The sequence below is a fragment of the Antennarius striatus genome, chromosome 3 (assembly GCF_040054535.1).
Source record: "Antennarius striatus isolate MH-2024 chromosome 3, ASM4005453v1, whole genome shotgun sequence".
In the NCBI taxonomy this organism is placed as follows: Eukaryota; Metazoa; Chordata; class Actinopteri; order Lophiiformes; family Antennariidae; genus Antennarius; species Antennarius striatus.
The window spans coordinates 7336068-7360459 of NC_090778.1; the positions used below are offsets into that span (position 1 = coordinate 7336068).

General features: G+C 39.7%; 1 protein-coding gene across 1 annotated transcript in view; it reads left to right on the forward strand.

Moving 5' to 3' along the window:
- Positions 1–24392, forward strand: part of galnt9 (polypeptide N-acetylgalactosaminyltransferase 9) — a 129769-nt gene that overhangs the window by 98128 nt on the left and 7249 nt on the right. The window contains exons 7-9 of the mRNA XM_068311164.1: positions 19031–19216; positions 20805–20942; positions 23989–24084. Of these exons, the coding sequence (XP_068167265.1) occupies positions 19031–19216; positions 20805–20942; positions 23989–24084 (420 nt within the window). The remainder of the gene's footprint in view (positions 1–19030; positions 19217–20804; positions 20943–23988; positions 24085–24392) is intronic.

Here is a 24392-nt window from a genome sequence, read left to right on the forward strand (position 1 = left end):
ATTGTGAAAAGAATCCCATGCGAATATAAAGTCTCACTCAAGAACAAACCATTTTGAAAATGTTGTTTGCCTCTAGCACGCTGCTAACATAACCTGTGAACCCTGTTTATTTGTGGTTCCTTTTGTTAGCATCTTTTGCTTTGTTTTGTTTTTTTCACCCAGAGTATTAATGTTGTTGTTCAGTGTTAAAAACATCATTTCCAGACAGTGCAGGATGGTCAACCTGCCTAAATCAAACTATTGTATTCAAAAAAAGCTTAAAGGAAAGTGAAATCTGAACATCCATTCTTTTGGTGGACTGAAACAGGACTTAAATGTACTCTCATGAATGCTAACATGGCTCTGTGTATTATATATATCATCTAAGCTGTTTGCTAATCTTCTTCTTCTTCTTTTCCTTTCGGCTTTTTCCTTCAGGCGTCGCCACAGCGAATCAGTTGCCTCCATCTATCCCTGTCTTCTGCACCCTCTTCTCTCACACCAACTACCTTCATGTCCTCTTTCGCTACATCCATAAACCTCCTCTTTGGTCTTCCTCTAGGCCTCCTGCCTGGCAGTTCAAAACTCAACATCCTTCTACCAATATATTCACTATCTCTCCTCTGGACATGTCCAAACCATCTCAGTCTGGCCTCTCTGACTTTATCCCCAAAACCTCTAACATGTGCTGTCCCTCTGATGTACTCATTCCTGATCCTATCCTTCCTGGTCACTCCCAAAGAGAACCTCAGCATCTTCATCTCTGCTACCTCCAGCTCTTTCTCCTGTCTTTTCCTCAGTGACACTGTCTCTAGACCAAACTACATCGCTGGTCTCACCACAGTTTTGGACGCCTTTCCTTTCATTTTAGCTGAAACTCTTCTATCACACCTGACACTTTCCTCCATCCGTACCATCCTGCCTGTAGACGCTTCTTCACCTCTTTGCCACACTCTCCATTGCTCTGGACTGTTGACCCTATGTACTTAAAATCCTCCACCTTCTTGATCTCTTCTCCCTGTAACCTCACTCTTCCACTTGGGTCCCTCTCATTCACACACATGTACTCTGTCTTACTGCGGCTAACCTTTATTCCTCACCTTTCCAGGACAAACCTCCACCTCTGTAGCTTCTCCTCCACCTGTTCCCTACTCTCACTGCAGATCACAATGTCATCTGCAAACATCATAGTCAGTGGAGATTCCTGTCTAACCTTGTCTGTCAGCCTGTCCATCACCATAGCAAACAAGAAGGGGCTCAGAGCTGATCCCTGATGCAGTCCCACCTCCACATTGAACTCCTCTGTCACACCTACAGCACACCTCACCACTGTCTTACAGTCCTCATACATGTCCTGCACCGCTCTAAAATAATTCTCTGCCACTCCAGACTTCCTCATACAATACCATAGTTTCTCTTTGGGCACCCAGTCATAAGCTTTGTCCAGATCTACAAAAACACAATGCAGCTCCCTTTGGCCTTCTCTGTACTTCTCTATAAACATCCTGAAAGCAAATACTGCATCTGTAATACTCTTTTTTGGCATGAAACCATACTGCTGCTCACAAATGCTCACTTCTGCCCTAAGTCTAGCTTCTACTACTCTTTCCCATGACTTCATTGTATGGCTCATCAGCTTTATTCCTCTGTAGTTGCCACAAATCCGAACATCTCCCTTGTTCTTAAAAATGGGCACCAGCACACTTCTCCATTCCTCAGGCATCTTCTCACTCTCTAAGGTCCTGTTGAACAACCCAGTCAGAAACTCTACTGCCACCTCTCCTAGGCACTTCCAAACCTCTACTAGTATATCATCAGGACCGACTGCCTTTCCACTCTTCATCCTCTTCAATGCCCTCCTCACTTCATCCTGATTGATCTTTGCTACTTCCTGGTCCACAACAGTCACCTCTTATAGTCTTTGTTCTCTCTCATTTTCCACGTTCATCAACTCTTCAAAGTACTCTTTCCATCTTCCCATCACACTACTGGCACCTGTAAATAGACTTCCATCCCTATCCTTAATCACCCTAACCTGCTGCACGTCCTTCCCATCTCTGTCTCTCTGTCTTGCCAGCCTGTATAGATCAGTCTTTTCCTTCTTACTGTCAACTGAGCTTACAAGTCATCAGATGCCCCTTGTTTGGCCTTTGCTACCTCTACCGTCACGGTACGCTGCATCACCCTGTACTCCTGTCTACTTTCGTCAGTCCTCTCAGTGTCCCACTTCTTTTTAGCTAACCTCTTTCTCTGTATACATTCCTTATCTACTTTCCTTCCAGATGATGCACCAAGTACTGTCCTACCTGTCTCCCTGATCATATTAGCTGTAGTTGTCCAGTCATCTGGCATCTCTTCCTGGCCACCCAGAGCCTGTCTTAACTCCTTCCTAAAAGTCATGGAACACTCCTTTTTTAGCTTCCACCATTTCATCCTCTGCTCTGTCTTTGTCCTCTTCATCTTCCTCACCACCATATTCATCCTACAACTACACTCTCACTTAACACTACTTTGCAGTCACTGATCTCCGTCAGATCACACCATCTACACAAGATTTAGTCTACCTGTGTGCTCCTACTTCCACTCTTATAGTTCACCCTATGTTCCTGCCTCTTCTGGAAGAAAGTATTTGCTATTTCTATCCTTTTTGCAAAGTCAACTACCATCTGTCCTTCTGCGTTCCTCTCCGGGATACCAAACCTGCCCATCACTTCTTATCACCTCTGTTACCTGCACCAACATGTCCATTGAAGTCTGCACCAATGACAACTCTCTCACTTCTAGGCATGCTCTGCATCACTTCATCAAAATCCTTCCAGAATTTCTCCTTCTCCTCCAGCTCACATCCTACCTGTGGAGCATACCCACTAACAACATTGAACATCACACCTTGTATTTCTAGCTTCAGACTCATCACTCTATCCGACACCCTTTTTACCTCCAGGACATTCCTAACAAACTCCTCCTTCAAGATAACCTCTACTCCATTTCTCTTCCTATCTACACCATGATAGAACAACTTGAACCCTGCTCCTAAACTTCTAGCCTTGCTACCTTTCCACCTGGTCTCCTGGACACACCGTATGTCTACCTTCCTCCTCTGCATCATGTCAACCAACTCTCTACCTTTTCCTGTCATAGTTCCAACATTCAACGTCCCTACTCTCAGTTCTATACTCATGGCGTTCCTCTTCTCTCATTTCCTACAAACACACTTTCCTCATCTCCTTCTTCGACTAACAGTAGTCCAATTTCCACCACGCCCCGCCGATGGCGGTCGTTGTTAACCCGAGCCTCGACCGATCCGGTATGTCCATACACATGCAAATCTGTTTGATTCGCATGTTTGATTTGGCAAACATGCCATAGTTTGCTAATATATTCCCCATATTAACTATGATGAAGTAAAATGTTGCAGATGAGATAATAGGCTGGTTTGAGGTTTTTAATGCCCCTGTCAAAGAAGACATATTCAGTAACATATTTCATCCTTCCATGTTCTTGTAGATTAGATGATCACAATTGTCTCATCTACAGGCGTTTATCTGCCTTGCGGGTCACTGGTGCCTATTTCGGCCTGCTACGGGCAAGAGGCGGTGTACACTCTGGATGACACACCATCTCATTGTGAGGCCCTCTTGTAGCTCCTGTTTCTGTTCATGAAGCAGTCTGCTTACTGGTAGTGTTGTTTTTGATAAAGCATTCATTCTCAGGCTTAACCCTGAGTGTCACAGTTGTCTACGTCTGTGAAACGAGATATGTAGTCGTGGAGAGGAATGAAATCCGCATGGATGTGTACTTAACTACAATGATTGACAGCTGCTGCATTACATTCCACTTTAATGCAACAGTCACAATGCAAAGTGATGTTAAGGTTTTGTCATATTAGAATTCTGCAATCTAAGGCCATATCTGCTTAACAAAATAGAAAGAATATTTTCTTATTCCTCGTGGAATTCCTCAGCAAACAGTCACAGAAATCACTCACAGTTTTCATCAAATTTGCCAGCTCGAGAGGACAATTAATAAATGGTGATGCTTGAAAATAAAGAGATGAGTTATGTACACTTAATCTGAAGTGTTCTGTCACTATTGGAGGAAAAATACTGTGCTAATTGTTTTCTGCTCTGTGTTGAGAGGAACAATAACAAGAGGGATTGAAGCTTTGAAGCTTTTTAAACGAGGAACCAGTAAGCAATAAGTAGACTGACAATCAATTAAAAACCGTCCAGAGAGGTTCACGCATTCTGTGACTTTAGGATTGACACCTAAAGTGATGGTTTTTTTTCCGTTTTATTAAATTACAGACTCAGTTTTTACATCCTACTTCAAAGCAAATCCGCTATACTGTTCGTCCGTCCGTCCGTTAGTCCACCAGTTCAGTTCAGTTCATTTTATTACAAATATATATTAAAAACATTACAAATTTGTTCACATACAATAGGTGGCAATGCATATTTGTAAATGGGACACCCTTGAAGCAGCATTTAGCTTATGTATGGGGCCCACAACAATAAACAATATTTAAAACAAACATAAAGTGCTTATCTAACCTGTACCTACCTAAGCTTACCTACCGACTAAAACATACCTATCTTTCCTACATACATTTTAATTGCCTACTTTACTTTAGGTATCATGTGTATCCTATGTAATTTATAAAAGTACAGATTTTATTGTAAACATTATATTACTTTTTTTTAAAATTAATTAATTTTTTTATTTCCAAGTTAATACTTAGACTTATGAATGGTCGAAGTATTAAATTTGACAATTCAAAGTTAATACTTTGAATTGTCAAAGCATCACCTCGACTTTTCAAAGTTACTGGTCAAAGCAACAGCTCCTGTTTATTATAGTTTCTTAAGAGCTCCGTTATTAATTTCTTTTTAAAAATGAACAGAGATGATGCAGCTTTAATGTCTGTGTCCAGCTCGTTCCAAACCTGTGGGCTTTTACACATCACACTAAAGCTTGTGCACTGTAGTTTTGTCATTTGGTGTTGTGGGCATGAGCAGGTGTAGAGACAGGAATGAGCGGAGCCAGTCTGTCCTCAGGTCGATTAACTACAATGCACATCATACACGCATTTTGAAATAAGTTGCACTCAGTGAGTTTCAGAAGCCTATATTTACAGAAAAAGGAATCAGTGGGGCTGTTAAACTTAGTCCAAGAGATCACTCGAATGGCCTTTTTTTGAAGGACTTGTAATTTGGAAAGATGGCTGGGAATTGTATTGCACCAGACCACATTACAGTAATTTAGATGAGGTTCGAAAAGGGATTGGTACAAAATTAAAAGTGCTTCAAGTGGAAGAAAGTGTCTCAAGTTATAAAACAAACCAACATATTTGGATAATTTATTCACCAGGTGATCAATATGATTTTTAAAGTTGAGGTGTTCGTCAATTTTAATTCCAAGAAATGTGGTACAATTTAATTTTTCAATGTTTTTACCATTTATTGAGATGAGCAAGTTTTCCAAATATCTTCACAACAAATGATGAAACAAAAAACATTACTCGGGTGGCAAAGGTAATGAAAATGAGATGATGACTTTGACCTTGAGAAAACTAGGTTAAGGTCAAATTTTAACTGTTGTACATTCAGGAATTGATTAAAGGGACAGTTAAGTTAATTTTAAGTGACATATATGTTATTCATCATTATGAAAAATAGAAGAAAAAATACATTTTATATGTGTAGCATCATCCGTTTGGTCAAAAAAGCTTAAAATCTGCGCTGCAGCAGCTTCTGCGTTCAGTGGTCACGTGGGTATCGTACGTCACTGGCGCCCAAACTAGCTTAGCAGCCATAAGAAACAATGCAACTCTAGACGTGATTAACTACAAAACTATCATGGTTATCTGCGAGGTGAACGGTTGTGTCAACAGATCAGCAAGAAGAGACAAAGACAGGAACCTGTCGTTCTTTAGAATAACTTCTGAGAAACTAGGAAGGAGATGGATCCGAGGATCTTCATGAACACTTAACCTTGGAGGAATTCAAAGAGATTTGAAGGTAAGATCGTTTTCAGACAACCCATAGTATTTATTCTGAATTCACAAGGTTTAGTGGATAATCAATTAATGTCTGGAGCTACTGTATAAATGTTGTTATTACCAGATTAGCATGTGATTATGGCACTCCAGAAAAATAAACAATATCAAACGTGATAGACAGAGATATGATGGGGTTCCTTTCCCCCTTGTTAGTCATTTACAACAACTACCTCAGATTTCGGGGGTTTATCTCCTTGATTTGGTTTACTTTGTGGATGGAAAAGTTAATTGCGCTAAAGATGCTAACGCGCTAGCCCGTCAATTGGATTTTCCTTATTATGGTAGCATTGAGCTAACCGCTATTTATTAGTGTTGGACTGTGTGGAATTAATAACAACTCTACTTTAACCATTACAGTAAATTTATTTGAAAGTCCATCTCTCTTCCATTGAAAGTAGAGTTTATTACCAGGAAATAGTGACAAAATATAATAAATATTATGCAGAGGTAATTCAGATATATTGGTATTGATATACTGTATATTAAAATTCAGAAATTACTAGAGCTTACACCCAACTCCAGAAAAGTTTTGATGAACCGGGTCTGTATTTGAAGTACATAATTTAAAAAAAAGGCTTAGTGGCATTTTATTTTTTTTATTTGCAACGGGTACTTAGAATCCATCGATCCAGTTGTGCTGCACAGGGACACCCTGGAGACGGTCTATCTAAGGATGAGAGACATGAGATCTAATCCTTATGTCAGACCCATCCCATACAGTACTATCAGATGGTTAGCCTACACCCAGTTCACCTACTACATCTACCAACGTTTAGGAAAGAGCAACAGGGAGGTAGTGCTATCATGCATGAAGGACGCCATTAGATCCATGTATCCAGAGGACAGCATCTACACAGGACACAAGGAGGCTGAGGGCCAGTGATTTATGGCCTGAACCCAGGTGCCTGAACATGTGACTCTGATATCTTGATTCTACAATAGCAAAGAATGTAACCTGAAACTGGATATAAACTGTTGCAATTAGAATTTAATATTTTCTGTTGTCATTCATATCTATAAAGAAATCAAGTGTTTATGAATAAAAAATAAGGTGTTTGACCTATTTGTGTTATTTTCACAACTGTTTTGTGTGTTGTGTTGTATTACAGCATCATAAATGAAAATAATATATCAAATTGTATAAATAATTATGTATATGATTATGTTATTATATTGCTATCACCTGTACTTTTCATTGAGTGCATAATATTTTCATTATCAGTATAACAGCAGTAGTTCACTTATTTCTAAATGCAGACTTTAAAGGGATTAATATTTCACAAGTGGCTACTTCTCTATTCAATTACTGATTGATAGAATGATGATAAAAGACAAATGTGTATTGTAAAAAGTGCAGTAACATTTTACTTGAGAACACATTTCATTTTAAAGCTCCAACACATACAGGCCACCTTTGCTAGCCTAAATAAAATCATACATCAAATACATTCATTCTGGAAGAGGAAAAACCTTAATGTATAATTGTCTTTTAAAGAATAAAGTACTCAGATTATGCATGTCATGCACTTCAGGTTGAATTCTCTGATATGGTAGAGCTGAAATCGGAGGTTGGGTTCTGCTGTGTGGCTGAGGTGTCTGATGAAGGGAGTCCTTCATGACCCATCTGCAAAATAATTATAATACACCATGATCCGAAACATTTCCATGTAGAGTGACATTTTCAAATAAATACATAAATACATATTAACTGAAATCTATGAGGGTGTGCAAGTATTAAGATTAAAGATTAAATCACTTTAATGTCCATACAATTGGGAAATTACCTTTACGCTTTTATACTCCTACTGTCAGCTCAGTGGGACGTGTCAGCTCACCTTTCAGCCACTGCCAAATTAATATACATACAAGTACAGTATACTTATAAGTATACTTGTATGTATACTTATGAAATATTAATCCCTTTAAAGTCTCTGCATTTAGAAATAAGTGAACTACTGCTGTTATACTGATAATGAAAATATTATATCAAAATATTATATATATTATATATATACAGTATATCAATACCAATATATCTGAATTACCTCTGCATAATATTTATTATATTTTGTCACTATTTCCTGGTAATAAACTCTACTTTCAATGGAAGAGAGATGGACTTTCAAATAAATTTACTGTAATGGTTAAAGTAGAGTTGTTATTAATTCCACACAGTCCAACAGTAATAAATAGCGGTTAGCTCAATGCTAACATAATAAGGAAAATCCAATTGACGGGCTAGCGCGTTAGCATCTTTAGCGCAATTAACTTTTCCATCCACAAAGTAAACCAAATCAAGGAGATAAACCCCCGAAATCTGAGGTAGTTGTTGTAAATGACTAACAAGGGGGAAAGGAACCCCATCATTTCTCTGTCTATCACGTTTGATATTGTTTATTTTTCTGGAGTGCCATAATCACATGCTAATCTGGTAATAACATTTATACAGTAGCTCCAGACATTAACTGATTATCCACTAAACCTTGTGAATTCAGAATAAATACTATGGGTTGTCTGAAAACGATCTTACCTTCAAATCTCTTTGAATTCCTCCAAGGTAAAGTGTTCATGAAGATCTTCTGATCCTGGGTCATTTTGACCCGATTTATCCTTGCTCTCCATCTCCTTCCTAGTTTCTCAGAAGTTATTCTAAAGAACGACAGGTTCCTGTCTTTGTCTCTTCTTGCTGATCTGTTGACACAGCCGTTCACCGCGCAGATAACCATGATAGTTTTGGAGTTAATTGCGTCTAGAGTTGCATTGTTTCTTATGGCTGCTAAGCTACTTTGGGTGCCAGTGACGTATGATGCCCACGTGACCACTGAACGCAGAAGCTGCTGCGGCGCAGATTTTAAGCTTTTTTGACCAAACGGATGATGCTACACATATAAAATTTATTTTTTCTTCTATTTTTCATAATGATGAATAACATATGTCACTTAAAATTAACTTTACTGTCCCTTTAAGATATAAAGACGAGGGAGAAGGCCAGTGTAAGACCGTAGATCAAAGCTACTGCTTTGATCTCTGAAAGTAGGTCAAAGCACTAGCTTTGATCTTTGACCTAAGCAAGTAGGTCAGGGTATTTTGACCTATGGAAGTAGGTCAAGGTAAAATTTTGAATTCAGGGGTATCGGGGGGTGGTGCACTGTGACTGCATTGGTTCTTGTTTTCACTGAGATTAGTAAATTAACCTTTTTTACATCAAGCATGTGATTTGATGCCTACACATGCCAGGGGATGTGTGTATATTATGGCACTGTACAGTATGTTATGACTTGTTTTTGAAAGTGTCATTACAGCCAGTGACTCAGTCAGTACTTAAGTGAACAGTGAAATAGCTCCCCGTTATCTGAGTTCAGACTTACATCCCCACGTCTTCACATTCATGTGTTTCGGGCAAGAGCTGCTGATGATGGAAAAACTTGGAAACTCCTGTTGGCCCCAGGCCATACTGCTGCACTCAGCTGGGCAAACCTGGGAGTTGTTAATGCTGCAAGCAAAGTTTCCTCCAGGTCTGTGAAATAAGTTAAGCACAAAGAAACACCTCAGAGTGGCTCCACTGATCGTCTTCCTCTTTCTACTTAGCCCTGTTCTTCATTTCCACTGCCGCCTTAGAAGATCTTTGTAATTGGTAACATCATAATTGCAGTTTCAGTAACGATTGCAATGTTGGGATAGATGATCAGGAGCTGTTTTCAGTGGGTTTATTAAAGGAAGTGCTATAGGTTGTAGTGAGTAATTGTGCCACATGAAATAGTCTGAACTTGAAGGCATCAGATTAATACTTTAAGCATTAATACATTTTTAATAAACTAATAACTATGATACATTTTTGCAATGACCTGCAGCCACTTTGTTTCATGTTGAAGTATTTCCTACTGTATTCCACTAGAATTGGTTCTAAAGGAAAAAAAAAAATCCACTTTAAGAAAATTACATTAATGGGAATAAAAACAAGCACTTCCAAAAAAAAGTATAGTTGTGCTATTGTTTTAATAAATACAGGTAGAAATTACAACGTCAAACAACGTAGTAGCATTATCTGTGTGTAGGGTCATTTTATTATTGGATACTTGTAAGGTCTAGTAGTCAGAAAGCTTTTTACACTGACCTGAAGTCATGCACCATTCATCCAGGACTGCTTCCTGAATTTAATTCTTGTGAACGTACTAATGATACAGGTGTTCTGGAACATGATATCCACTTGGACTTGGGGATGAATAGAATGGTCAAAACTGAAGCAAAGTCAATTTTTCTGTGTGGCCTTACAATGTACTGGTGAATTATCCAGGGTCTATCATTCCTCTGCTTTACTCAAGAAAATGAATAATAGCTTTACTCAGGACAATGAAGAAAAGAGGTACTGTATATTTCACAGTTGGTCCAATAGTTGAGTGTTACTGCCAAAATTTGATGTTTACCTTGTGATTGTAAAGATCTCCTAAATTGCTACATTGAAGTCGTGTGAAGCATCTGTGTCCAAGAAATTCTAGCTGCTCTGTGTTCTATAAATCACCATAGGATAGCAAACTGCTCTTTGTCTGGCTCATGATGCTATGCAGCTGTGAGGCAGAACTGCTTGTTTGCCACTAGCCTCTATGTGCAGCGTTTTCCCAGTTTAGTGGTTGTAGTGTGTATGGGTGGTAATGGGAATCTGTTAACTGCTGTTAATAGCTTTAATGTTCCTTATGGCTGATGTTTTTTGTAGTCCTGTGGAGCTTGTCACACAAATGGTTTGGCTGCAATTAACTAACTGCACGTACAGGGACAATTAAATTAAATTAGCATTACAATGATATCAAAATGCTCTGTGTTAAGAGCCCCTTTTTTAATGATGTGAGGGACATGGGTCACATCCAGATGGACTCCACAACAATGCACTGTGGGAGGTATGCATAGGACGTCAGTGGAGATGAAAGGTTTTAAAACATTGTTTCCTTTTTATTGTACTAGTCAGCGCTTCTTTAATTTTTCTTTTCGTCATATCATGCACAAAGTCTATAAGATCCATATGTTAATATTTTTACACTAAGATGAGAGATAGTAGATTCAGTCATCTCCCTTTGTATAAAACAGCTCAATTTTCATCCGTCCACTCATTTTCTTGAAGATGAGATGAGTGTAATTGTCTGTCTTGCCTTGCAAGTCACGGGTGTTACTGGAGCCTATCCCACCTGACTACAGGTGTGAGGCGGGGTACGCTCCGGACAGCGTCACCAGCGCATCACAGAGCAAAACTAAATTTGTTCAGCCCAAATAATTGCATCAATCGACCAGCTATTTCTAATTGTGCAGGATCATTAGAAACTGTGTGGCCTTAATGTGTCTTCCGTCCATTGTAATTGTCTCATCGTCAACGTTTATCCGGAGTACATGCCTAACCCAGCTGACTACAGCAAAAAGCAGGGATACACCCTGGATGAGATGCCAGATCATCACAGGGCCACACATAGACAGACAAACATTCATGCTCACACATACAAACAATTGTGCATGATCAGTTAAACTCAGCTGCATGGTTTTGGAGGTAGGAGAAAGCGAGAGAACTCAGAGAGAACCCACACAGGCATGGAAGTGTCCCAAGTGCAATTAAACCCACCTTCTTGCTATGAGGCAACACCGCTACCCACTGCAGCACCGTGCTGCTCTTTGATGTATCTTCTGTGGCGCAAAAATAAGCACATGTACTTGTTATCACTATATGATCACTTGATTGATTACAGAAATCTGTTTTATGAAGATGCAGTCTGCAGGATAGCACCATGAAATCTTTATGTTTATCTGGGTCATGGTACTCTAAAGAGGTTAAGCAGAAAGTAAGTGCTTTGTAAACAAAGAAATATGACAACACCAACACTGATTTCACTTTCTTCCTACTTGATGATTATCAGCTCTCTGTTTGGAGCAGGAGGGACTCATCACACTGTATTTGAACATGAAGACACTTTTGGTTGGTCTCATTTTGTTTGTGCTAACTGCTAATGCTTCTAGCTGCATTTTGGATTTTTCACTTACGGGATGCCCAATACGGTAATGTTACTACCTTTGCTCTCAGCAGAGATTGAACATACAGTTTCCTCAAATCGTGCTTTTGTACCATTTGTAATGTAGGTATGAACAGCCCCGCCTTGAACAGACTCTGTTAAAGCACCCTAGGATAGGTTCTGGACCACGAGCAGTGAAGGAATCCAAACTGGAACAGCCGTCTCCAAATGCCATCATCTATCAGTGTAGACCTAACATCCTTCCCCAGACATTATCTTCACAACCTTGTGACCCTATCAATTCAAACAAATAGGTACACAAACCACTTATGACCTCACTGACCCGCAGAACTCACAAAGGTGCGGGGGGAGTCACACATGTGTCCTTAATTACTCTCAGGTGTGTTTGACCTCACTGAAGGTTAAGAACCCAGAATCCTCCATCTGTCAGTTATAAATGAGGAAGCCTCTTGAATAAGAGGTTAACTGTCGACACACCGAAAAAGAAGACACATTGATTAGTTCATAATTATCCTCCTAGGAGTCCTGTTTAAACTAATCTGTTCCTCTCTGAATTACGAGTCAAGTGAATTTCGCTAGTTTTAAAAAAAGTCAGCACTGATAACCCTCAAGACTGGCAAGGCGAAATTTGTCAAGGTTGTGTCTTGTTCAGTCAAGGAAGACATTTTCTCAGTCTCCTGTAAGTTGAAAATGGATGTTCTCCTATGCCTTGAAACATTCTTACTCATTCCACATCTACAGGGGAGCCATAAAGGACCCTGAAGCTGGTGAAATCCAATGAAACGGAGAATGAAATTGGACAAAGAGGTGATAATCTAGTGAATGGTTACATCTACATTAGCTGCACATTATAAAAAAAATATCCTTCTCAACGAAAAACAAAATAGTCAAAAAAACAACATGCATCACCTACAAAAATGAACTCCTCTATCAACTTTTGGAAAATTGTAACAGTGTAACATCTGAATTCGCTTTTAGTTTGGCCCTCAGAAATGTGAATGTTCAACTCAAAACAAACATAATCATGCATTTTTAGGAAGTGGCGGGTATGCCTCTTATGTTTATGTTTATTTTTATGTTTATTTATTTGACATGGACATAACAAACACGTTGCTCATTGCACAGTTGCACAACTCGTAGATGCGTCAGTTTACAGTGTGTTAGCATGAGTGCTAATTTTCACCACTTGTCCATGGGAGACTTTTCTAAAAAACAAAAGAATACAAATAGAAAAACAATATCACTATAGTTAAAAAGAAACACCCAATCAAGTACAAAAGATAATACATTCTGTTAATATTTACAGCAATGTTTCAATACATTACATAAACTTCAGTACAAAAGTAAACATAATTTATTAACCAGTTAGAGGCTATACATGTGAGCACAGTTGATTTGATTTTGATCATAGTTTGAGCCCTCTGTAGAACACATTACCGTCTGTCTCTAGTTTTAGAACCGTGGGCAAAGAGTTCCATAGGTTTGCTCCCTTTACTGAGAAGGCAGAAGGTGGAATGTGGAAGGTTTATTTTGAACCTGTCATTATACGGGTGTGAAGTACCCCAGCAGCTCTACCCTCATGCTCATATCAACACAGGCAAGTCCAGTGACTCTCAGAAGGACTTCACAATTTCAAGAAAATGTGAAACACTGAAAACACAAGAACAAATAGGAATAATACATGTGAGATTTTTCCAAAAATGTCCTGTTCATCCATATCCTGTGACATTATGTGATTTTAGTAGTTGAAATGTTTTTTCCCTCCTACTTGCACGTCCTGCACAAACGCACAATCGACACAATCAGTTGTACTAATTATACTGAGGGATGAAACAAGAAAGGTAAAACTGCACAAGATAAAACACATACAGCTGGAGTACAGACGATCTCTGAGATGCTACCCTGTTCCCAAAGGTACAAAGAGCTTTTCTTGTAGGAAGGAACTTCAATAACTCTGTTTATCCTTTTCTTTGTTTTCTTCCTTTTCTGAATCTCAGCCAACCCCCACAGCTAATGCAATTGGCAGTAAATATAGCATTTTTCCTCGTTGGATTTCTGTTTCTTGTGGTTTACCTCTATATGATTAATAGCACCGCATGTTGTGGCATGTAATTAAAAGGTATTATGCTTATTGAGATGATTACAGACCCACAGTTTCATCATCAGCTATTGGCGGCACAGTGGTGCACTGAACCGCTGACATTTCTGACACTACCAGAATGTAACTAAGAACATCAAATTCCCTTGTTACTGAATGGAAAACATATGATTATGCCCAAAGCTGCTCTGTGAGGCCTGTTAGTTACAGCAGCCATAACATTCCTGACCTTCTGGAAATAGTTGCTAAGAAAATATTGATTTTCAATTTGCTTTTAGTGCCGGGCAACCTGCTAACTTCAATTAGACATATACACATTTTCAATTATCCATGAGCACTCCATTCGCACATCCCCCAGCACTTAACACACACGCACAGTATTGATCTAGACAAGGACAACCTGGATATAGAAACCAAAAAGAAATGGAATTGCTGCTAGGTGATGGGTGGAAACAGCAAGGACTGAAGACTCACCATTAGAAAGGTATTGCACTTACGCCCCCATAAATGCACAAAGCTCAAAGGCTGCTGTGGAAAAAATGTGCTTTTCATTGGCAGCCATGAGTCAGGCAAAGCCCACTCCAAAGTACTAAGATTTTTTTATTTAGATCAGAGTCACTGGTCAGCATGTGAAGATGATGGGTTGTCCAATCAATGGAGGGGTCCTTCACAAACTACCTCACCACCGTTATAGGGCACTAAAGAGAGAGTCGCTGTCTTTATTAGCATAAGACTGAACACAACCCCCTGAGCATTATAGGAACATGTAAATTAAGATAATTAACACTGAGTAAGTGTTGATACTGTCTTTTTCTGTGAATGCAGGACGGTTGGCTTTAAGGCTTACAGTTTCGAACATCTTTCCTGCTCAAAGGAGAACACAGTGGTGCAGCTCAGCCTGAATTTCATCAGAGCGAGGCAGCGAAGCTTGGTGATGATCCCCATGTAAATGTGTCAGCATCACTGCCTAGTTAAAATCTGTGTGTACTCAGAGGTCCTCAACCCCGTGCTGCAGACCAGTAACGATCCATGGGTCATTTGGTACCGGGCTGCACAGAAAGAAAAAATAATTTACATTACTTCAATTTTATTTATTTCTGAGTCTGAAAGATGTTTTATTTTGTAAAAATTACCCGATTTTTTGTTACATCTGTTTATGTCAGTCGTCCCCAACCACCGGGTTGCGACCCGGTACCTGGTCGCGGGATATTGGGTACCGGGAGGCACAGAACGTTTGACTTTCTTTTTTTATTGATTACCAGTCTAAAGATTCTTTATTTTGAAAAGTGACGTCTGTGCGAAATGACGCACAGACGAATGCATGCATCTGCCCCCCTTGACAGTTTATCAGCTGTTACCCCTAAATTAAGTGCCCACAACTGCACCAGTGTTCCACATTAAAGTCAAGGCAGATTATCCTGATATCACCCAAAAAGTATCGAAAACCCTGCTTTCATTTCCAACCTCATGTCTTTGTGAAGCGGGATTTTCTGAAGTGACCATAAAGAAAACCAAATTGCGGAGAACGCCAGACGTCAGAACACACTTCAGGTGTCATTGTCTCTCGGTACCCCTAGATCAGCGGCCCTCAACCACTAATTTTCATTATTATAATTTTATTATTTGATTGACTTGTTCACCCTTCTATTGGACATGATCAGTATTTATCCTACGTCGAATGCACTGATTGTAAGTCCCTATATTTTTTTAAAAAAGCTCATCAGTGCAGTTACTTGAATCGAGTTTTTAATATAATTCAGTCAGATTACCACTGCTGTATCCGCCGCAGCGGGTCACGGGGAGCCGGAGCCTATCTTGGCAGCATAGGGCGTGAGGGCGGGGGACACTCCGGGCACAACGCCAGTGCACCGCAGAGCCACACACAAAGACACACAACCATGCACACACAGTCATTCCTACGGGCAATTTGGAATGGCCAATCAACCTGAAGTGCATGCTTTTGGAGGTGGGAGGAAGCCGGAGAACCTGGAGAGAACCCACGCAGACACGGGGAGAGTATGCGAACTCCGCACAAAGTGGGACTCGAACCCGAGTCCGTTGTTGTGAGGCGGCAGCGCTAACCACTGCGCCACTGTGCCGCCCTTTTAATATAATTATTTCTGACAATTATTTTGTTTACAGAGATATTATCAGTTCATGAAAAAAGGTTGTTTATTGTCTGTTGATGTCTGCAATTTAAACCACTGCTGACGATTTATTATTAGATTACAGCTGTCCTGGTATTATTAACGATTATTGAGCAAATGAAGGCCGGTCTGTGAAAATTTTGTCTTAGATGAAACCGGTCCGTGGCCCAAAAAAGGTTGGGGACCTCTGCTCTGTACTAAAAAGATATCATAGAAAAGACCCCTCAATGCTTTATTAATGAGACTTTATGCAATAGGTGCATTTTATGAACAAAGGTGAACATTTGATCATTCAAATATATCTTCATACGTGTAACCAGGTGGTAAAACTATTTAAAGATACTCAGGGAATAAAAACCACTGTAATTAATATATTCTCAGTTGTAGTAGTCTTGCAGTAAGAATTAACTTTGGACAGCAGGGGGCAGAGTGACGGTCTCTGGGAGACGCGCGCTTTCTGGGAAAATACCGGAAGTAAACGGTATCGTGCCGGTTTTTTACAGAGTTGAGTTACCTGTGCCGACCGTGAGACGATTTCTGGACGTTAACAGGTTGTTTAACGATAAGATTTCAAAAAATACACATCTGTTATTGTAAGGTTGTACAATTTTCTCAGAGAACCATGTTTTGTGTGTAGATGCCAAGCTTAGGATTGCTGATGCTAGTGGAATACATTAGCATGTGTGCTACCGGAGCTCAGTGTGTTTAACTTAGGTAAGAGACTGAAGACGAGTTCGGGATTCATGCTCTGTGTTTCTATTGCTAACTATATTATGGTCATGATTTGTTTTGTTTACAGACTAAAATACTGTGTTGTATTTATACAGGGCATTGATATGAATGTTGTCTATTTTCTCTGTAGCCAGAGGTGCCACTGTAGTATTTTTCTACGTATTTTTGTTACGTATTTTTTTCTATGTATTTTGTTTTGGTAAATTAACAAATTTATTGAACACCTTAAATTTCATTTATAATTATTTCCAATACTATATCTTGATTTGGGGAACACAATCAAGACCCACAAAAAATTGCATTTGAAGTCTGTGTGTTACTTATCCCGGCTTCATACGCAAAGCCTGAAATGTATTATTTCTTCATACCAAAGCAGAACAAAACAGTGAGTCAGTGTTTGTAGGTGATATGCTCCATTAACATACAGTATTAAACATGCACATTACACTTTATTTTTAGGAAAAACCACATACACTGTGCTGTTACTAGAAATAGTCATTATAAGCATTTTATTTATGTCTGCAAATAATCTTAATTGGTGAAGATAAATAATAAAGTTTCCATATCTAATTAAACACATGTAGTTTTGGGTCAGTGCGCATTTTTGACCGATTTATTTTTAGACACTGACCTTTTATGCTCGGGTCACATAAAATGATGTGGCGGGCCACGTTTGGCTCGCGGCCCTTGAGTTTGACACTTGTGCTCTAAACTGACCAACAAAGCTAATGGAGCAAAGCGCCAGGACTGAGTTAAAATTTGACGTTGGCATTGATAAGCTTATTATAAACCTTTCCTGAAGCCCAATAAGCTGTGTTTACTTTGTGGTGGGGTTTCGTTTTTTTCTTAAGGACAGGAGACAGTGTAAAATACAAGATATTTGTCAATTCAAGTCATGTATAGTTTGAGTAGCAGTACAATAATATCATCAATAGGTTGAGTATGAGTCCAATAACATCATCGATGATATTGACAGACAGGTTCAACAAACAGACAAGTTCAACAAATACTTATCTAAGCATGATGAGAGCTCTGGAGACGATGAAAAAGTCCTCCGGTGTGTTGTTGCAAAGTACTCTGGGTACAGGAAAAAAAACTTTCAAGTACCAACTAAAAAATGGATCACATCTCTTTTTATACTCTTAAGGTGTAACTATGGGAGGTGCGAATCAGTTGTTTAACTTCATTCCCTCTGCTCTCCACTAATCTTTCCCCCAGTTTCAGTAGGTGCATCATGACCTCAAGAAGTTAGCAGAGACATCTAGTCGACAGTTTCACATGGCTGATGACATAACCTAATCAGTCACGCGGACATTTAGTGCATACAAAATTATTAACAGATACTGACATTTACGCAAACACTTCTAAAAACAGATTAGATTCTTGCAGAATCTTTCATGACCTCGAGACTTCCTGAGGCCGTTTCTCCCAAGTGCTGAAAGATTTGACACACACACTCTAGATTTTTGGGTCAAGAAATGATATTATTTTATTATATTATTTTATTGTATTAAAAACTTTCCACCACAACTTGCTTGACATTAAATAAACACGGTCACCCCGACACCCTATGCTCCGGACTAGAATGGGGAAGTATCTTGGTGGTGGTGTTGTCCTTTAAAACAATGCATGCGGTATCTCTTTGGGTTCACAGAGAAGTTAATGGATCAGAACATCTGTTACACACTGTGGTGATCATCATTAAGAGTCTGTGGGAGGTGTAGGCTTGGCAGTTTGTAGAGCTGGAATGACATTGCCACATGCTGCGCCATTCGTATGGCATTCTGCAAGCATGTAACTTCTGGGCTACGTTAACACAGTTTGGCACAGATTCGCATAATGCATAATCAGTGAAGGTGTGTCTGTGTGTGTGTGTGTGTGTGTGTGTGTGTGTGTGTGTGTGTGTGTATACAAATCTATATATATAGTTCTATATATATCTATATATATATATATATATGTGTGTGTGGAAACATTATGGACTCCCTGTGCTGCCCCTCTCTAGGTATGGCAATGCGGCGGAAGTATGGAGGTTCTCCCATGTGCTCGAGTCGCTCACATCGAACGCACCAAGAAGCCCTACAACAATGACATAGATTACTATGCCAAGCGCAATGCCCTGCGGGCTGCTGAGGTGTGGATGGATGAATACAAATCTCACGTCTACATGGCTTGGAACATTCCCATGAACGTAAGTTTTTCTCCATCTGCAATCCCTCCTCCCATCTTGCACTTGGACATTTGGGCTCACAGTTGGTGGTTCTTCAGAGACACAAGTCAACAGAAATTCAAAATTCAGATTCCATGCTATTTGACCTTCACACTAGTAGCAGAGGAAACTATGTTTTCTTAGTCCAGACAGATAAGAAGTGCAAAGAGTGAAAGAGATAAACTATAATCAGTTTATTTTCATGCACATCACTTCATCTTAATTGCATTCACAGTTCTTTTGAGATGCGCTGCAAAATAAACAGCTACTTTCATCAATAAGGACTTTGATATTGAATCCTAATTGCCACTTAAGCCACACAGAATGAGATGATTGTCAGCAAGGGACGTCAGTGACGGCTCATGAAAGCTGCCCAAAACAACACACTGCTGTTCAGAGAAAAATAATAAGGGGATGTGTATCAGTCACACGTCGGTCTGATACACTCCTGATGGCTGCTGGATGGCTAGACATTTGGCTCAAGCATTATTGAGAACACACTGAGAAAGTAGTAAGTGCCATCATGGATAGCATTGTAACAGTACAACCATTGTGTGTCTCAATGCAACATAGAGGGCATGTTGGCAAAGAGGTAGACTTGGACAAACTAGCCATTCAGGCCACATCCTCTCTCCGGTGTATTTACAAACACAGTGGTATGGCACGTTATTACCCAATCTGTCCTGTGGAGTCATTATTTTGAGTAAAGTACAAAGACCTAACACCACAATTATCCCTTCCCCTATCCGTATACTCCCCCCCCTCACACACGCACACACCTGCTCGAGCACACAACCACAAATTTTTGGTCTGCCACTGCCACTGAGAGGGCAGTTACTTGATCATTTACCATAGAGACCGACCCCAAGTCCAAATGCTGAGCAACATAGTGAAATTGAATGCATTTGTTAGTGCTGCTTTATGGTTAGAAAAAAGAAGACATTTAAGCTAAGATCGCTATTTAAGGGATATTGAAAATGAGTTCAGCAGAGGGTTGTAGAAAGGGTCATTGATGAGGGACATTTTTCTGGAGGTGTTTCATACATGCAGCTTTTCCATGCTAGATGAATAGTATGTTTTGTTTGCCTTTGCATTACATTTATCTGAAGGCCATGGCTGCTTTTATATGCATGGAGTTTATGTTTTCTGTGGTCATACAGAGTGCATTTTTTTTGCATATTTATACTATTTTAAACAGTGCATTGCATATGCACAAGCTAATATTGCGTGTGTGTGTGTGTGTGTGTGTGTGTGTGTGTGTGTGTGTGTGTGTGTGTGTGTGTGTGTGTGTGTGTGTGTGTGTGTGTGTGTGTGTGTGTGTGTGTGTGTGTGTGTGTGTGTGTGTGTGTGTGTGTGTGTGTGTGTGTGTGTGTGTGTGTCACAATCAATGTGGGATGCAGACATGGCTGCGAGGATTCATGACCAAGCAGCTGAGTAGGCTTTGCTCAGCAATGATCACAATGAAGAAGTCCACGAAGGTCCCATAACTCAAGAACTTCTATCTCTTAACCAAATGCAGGTTTCATACTCAAACTTTTTTTTCTTCTTTTTAACCAAAATCTGCTGACAGAACCCAGGGGTAGATTTTGGGGATGTCTCGGAGCGCTTGGCCTTAAGGAGGAGACTGCAGTGTCAGAGTTTCCGCTGGTACCTTGAACACGTCTATCCAGAAATGCGGATCTACAATAACACCATCACATACGGCGAAGTGAGTAAAAGTCTTCAAACAAGATTTCTGACCACTCAAAACATTAACACTTCTAAATGATGATCTGTATTTCGATTACGGAGCTCAACGCTGCCCAAAACAACACACTGCTTGTTTTTCAGAGAAAAGTTTAGAAGGGGTTCATCCTCTGAGGCGGATATTTGGATTCTGCAGCTGTCAGATGATTGATGAGTAAATTGCATTGTGTTTTTTTATTTCTTATTTTTTTATTATTACCGCAACACATTCGTCTTGAAGGCTAAAGCTACATATGATTTCAGTTAGTGTGACTGCAGTGACAGGCATAAATGACCAAAAACCAAATGAATATAACAACACAGTAACCAGCAGGGTAAAGGGATCAAGTTGCTATGGAAACATAGTACATAAGATTAGATGTAATTTCCTTCTATTAGTTTTACATTTCAATTAGATTGCTTTGGGCTGAGTAAAGTAGGGGAAAGATGATGTTGTGTTAAGAATTGAATACACTCAGACAGGTTTGCTCCATCTTTCATCATATCAGTTTGAGCAACGGAAAACAGAGGATAATCCCTCTGCTCTGAAAGTGCAGCATCGGAATACATCGACATTAAACTGTAAAATTCATCAGTGCCATAAATTTCTGCTGGTTCCTCCACTGCCTGCTTTGGCTGTGGCACCCAGCTATTGGATTCCTCAGAGCAGAAGCCACTTAAGTGGCACTATTTCTGATGTGTCTACAAGACTTGTGTTGCCACACAGCCGCCACAGCAGAAGTGAGTCTCATCTGTCACAAGCATCAATACTGTGGTGGGCCATGCTGACCAAACCAGGCTAGCAGGAACTTCCTTGACAACAGGGTGTGATAGATATGTCACAACCTGGAAATGAAGCCATATGTGTTCATATCACATGTATGCAAATCTCTTGCTCAATATACACTTCGTGCTAGAGGTAGAGGCAGAATGCCAGTTGGTCAAGAAAACTTTCTCCCAGGGCCAGGTCATCACTTTGAGAGGATGTTAGAATCTGCTCTGGAAACAAGCCACAATTGATCTGGCAGACAAGTGGCGACGTGACATGCACACAGGAATCAGTTTTAGATTTATTTTTTCACAAATGTAACCATAGCATCCATTATGCAGGATGTACTGTCTGAACAGGAGGAGCAGTAGAAATTTATGCAGAAGGAAATAGCCAGCAAGTTTTTTTATTTTTCATATCCATATAATGTCAATAAAATAGTTCGGATCTAATTTCAAACAAGTGACCCTTCTAAAGTTGATAGGAGAAATAACAGCAACAGTTGTCCATGTTATAGTTCAGGAGTTTCAAATTAAGGGTCCTGACTGCCAGTGGAGACACCTGTCAGGTTCAAGCAACCTAAAACATTGAAAAACTCGCATATACATTAATTTAACAACACCAACTGTTAGTTTGGGAGCTAAATTCCAGAAATTAAAAATTTTAACAATACTGTATTCTATTCTGTGCCTAATTATGGCAAAGATACTTAAATTTCAAGTAAATCCATGTAAATGCAAATGTGTTGAATTAGTTTGCGTTTATGTTCGTAGTCTTCAGCTATCTTTGGGGATGTATCCCCAAAGATAGCTATTGGGTCTTGAAGATCTCACATGATTATTTTGGAATAATTGTAATTACAATGACATTAAAAAAAAAAAAAGCTTATTCCCTTTTCTTGCCATTCAATGGGGACATCAGTATTGCTCTATTGTTTATGTGCCGAATCTAAAGATACAGCAGAAAAATCTGTTATCTGCAAGCAAAAGACAATATTTCGGTCTTTGAAGCATTCTTTGCTTTTTAGTCCGAGCAGTAGTGACCAATCATGTTTGAGGGGGATTTGGAATTATGCAGGTAAACAGTCCATATGTAGAGTGAAAAAAGAGTCGTAAACTGTTGGCTTCAGTCTGAGAATCATTTAGCTTTTCATTGGCATTTCAGCTGCATTCTTATGCAGATATTTGTCTATAGAGAGTGACTTACATGTAATTGTTGTTAAATAAAAGCAGATGAGTTCCAAAACTGCTAAATGGGCTTTAAACAATTGTGCATGGAAGAGAAAATCTTGCTTGGATCACGTTTTTGTACAGCACAAATCTGAAATATGAATCTGAGTCTGGATCCTGACGGTCAGGGGACAGAAAATTTCATTTTGCAAAAACAGTCTTAAAAGGAAAAAATGACCTGTCTGTCTCTGTCCAGCTCACCTGCACCTCTTGATGTCATTGATCTTATTTGTGTCATGCAGAAAATAAAACCAAAGTTAAATGAACAGGATGTAGATTTTAATGAGATATTGTTCCGGAACTATTCTTGGCCCAACATTGGCCTTTTTGACCAATGCCACCCTAGAACTAAATTTAATGTGTTAATTAGTGAGAAATAGAAATATGGGTCGACTGTAGTATCATGCACTAGTTAATTTATCCCAACTATCAATTATTTCCTTGTTTAATTCTTGGTAAGACAAATAACCATTGAGGTCTAATGAAAGAAAGACAGCCCACTTTATTAATCCCCTACGGGGAAATGTTCTTTTCACTCCACACTTTATACAGTTACAGGCATATACAGTAGGTGTTCAACCATGGATACATACAAACATTGTTGTGTACAGGCCCATGAAACACACCACACTAGGGGTCTGTAGGCATGCCTTTAGTAAACATCAAACAGTACATTAGGGGAGGCAGAGTGAAGGGTCGCGTGAGGGATCGCGCCCCAAACGAGCACCTTTGTAGGGAGGACTGCGCTTTGCTCAAGGGCGCCTCTGCAGTGAATGGGAGGTGAGCTGACACTTCCAGCCGTTAGCTCACACTCCGGAGGACGTCTTGGCGGGAGCGGGAATCGAACTGTCGATAGCTGTGCAATGTCTGGTCTTCAAGACGTCTGCTCTACCACTGAGCCACTGCTGGCCCTCCAGATGCCAATGACTGTGCTGCTTCCATTGCCCGATATGATGTGTGTGTTTTGTTTTGTTTTTGTTTTGTTTTTTAAGCATTTTTCATGTGCCATTACCTATTGTGTTGTCTCTCAGGTGAGGAACAGCAAAGCTAGCGGCTACTGCCTGGACCAGGGCTCTGAAGACGACGACAAAGCCATCCTCTACCCCTGCCACGGCATGTCCTCCCAGGTCAGACCAGACCCTTTCTCTCATCAGTCAGTGGTGGAATAAAATGATAGCATATTGTACTTGTCTTTCCAAAATGGCATTATAAGGATGTATACAACTTTATGAATCAACAAATTCATAATTTCCCACTGGAGGCTAATCTCCAGGATGAATACTTTAATTTCTCTTCTCATTTCCCATTAGAGGTAAATTCGATTTAATTGAAAGAGTGGCGGTAGAAAAAGGGCAATAGAGACAAATATCTTTGCATGGATGTTTCTCATTCAATAAAGTTTTACGGCCTCACACATCTCCAGACGATGTCTTTA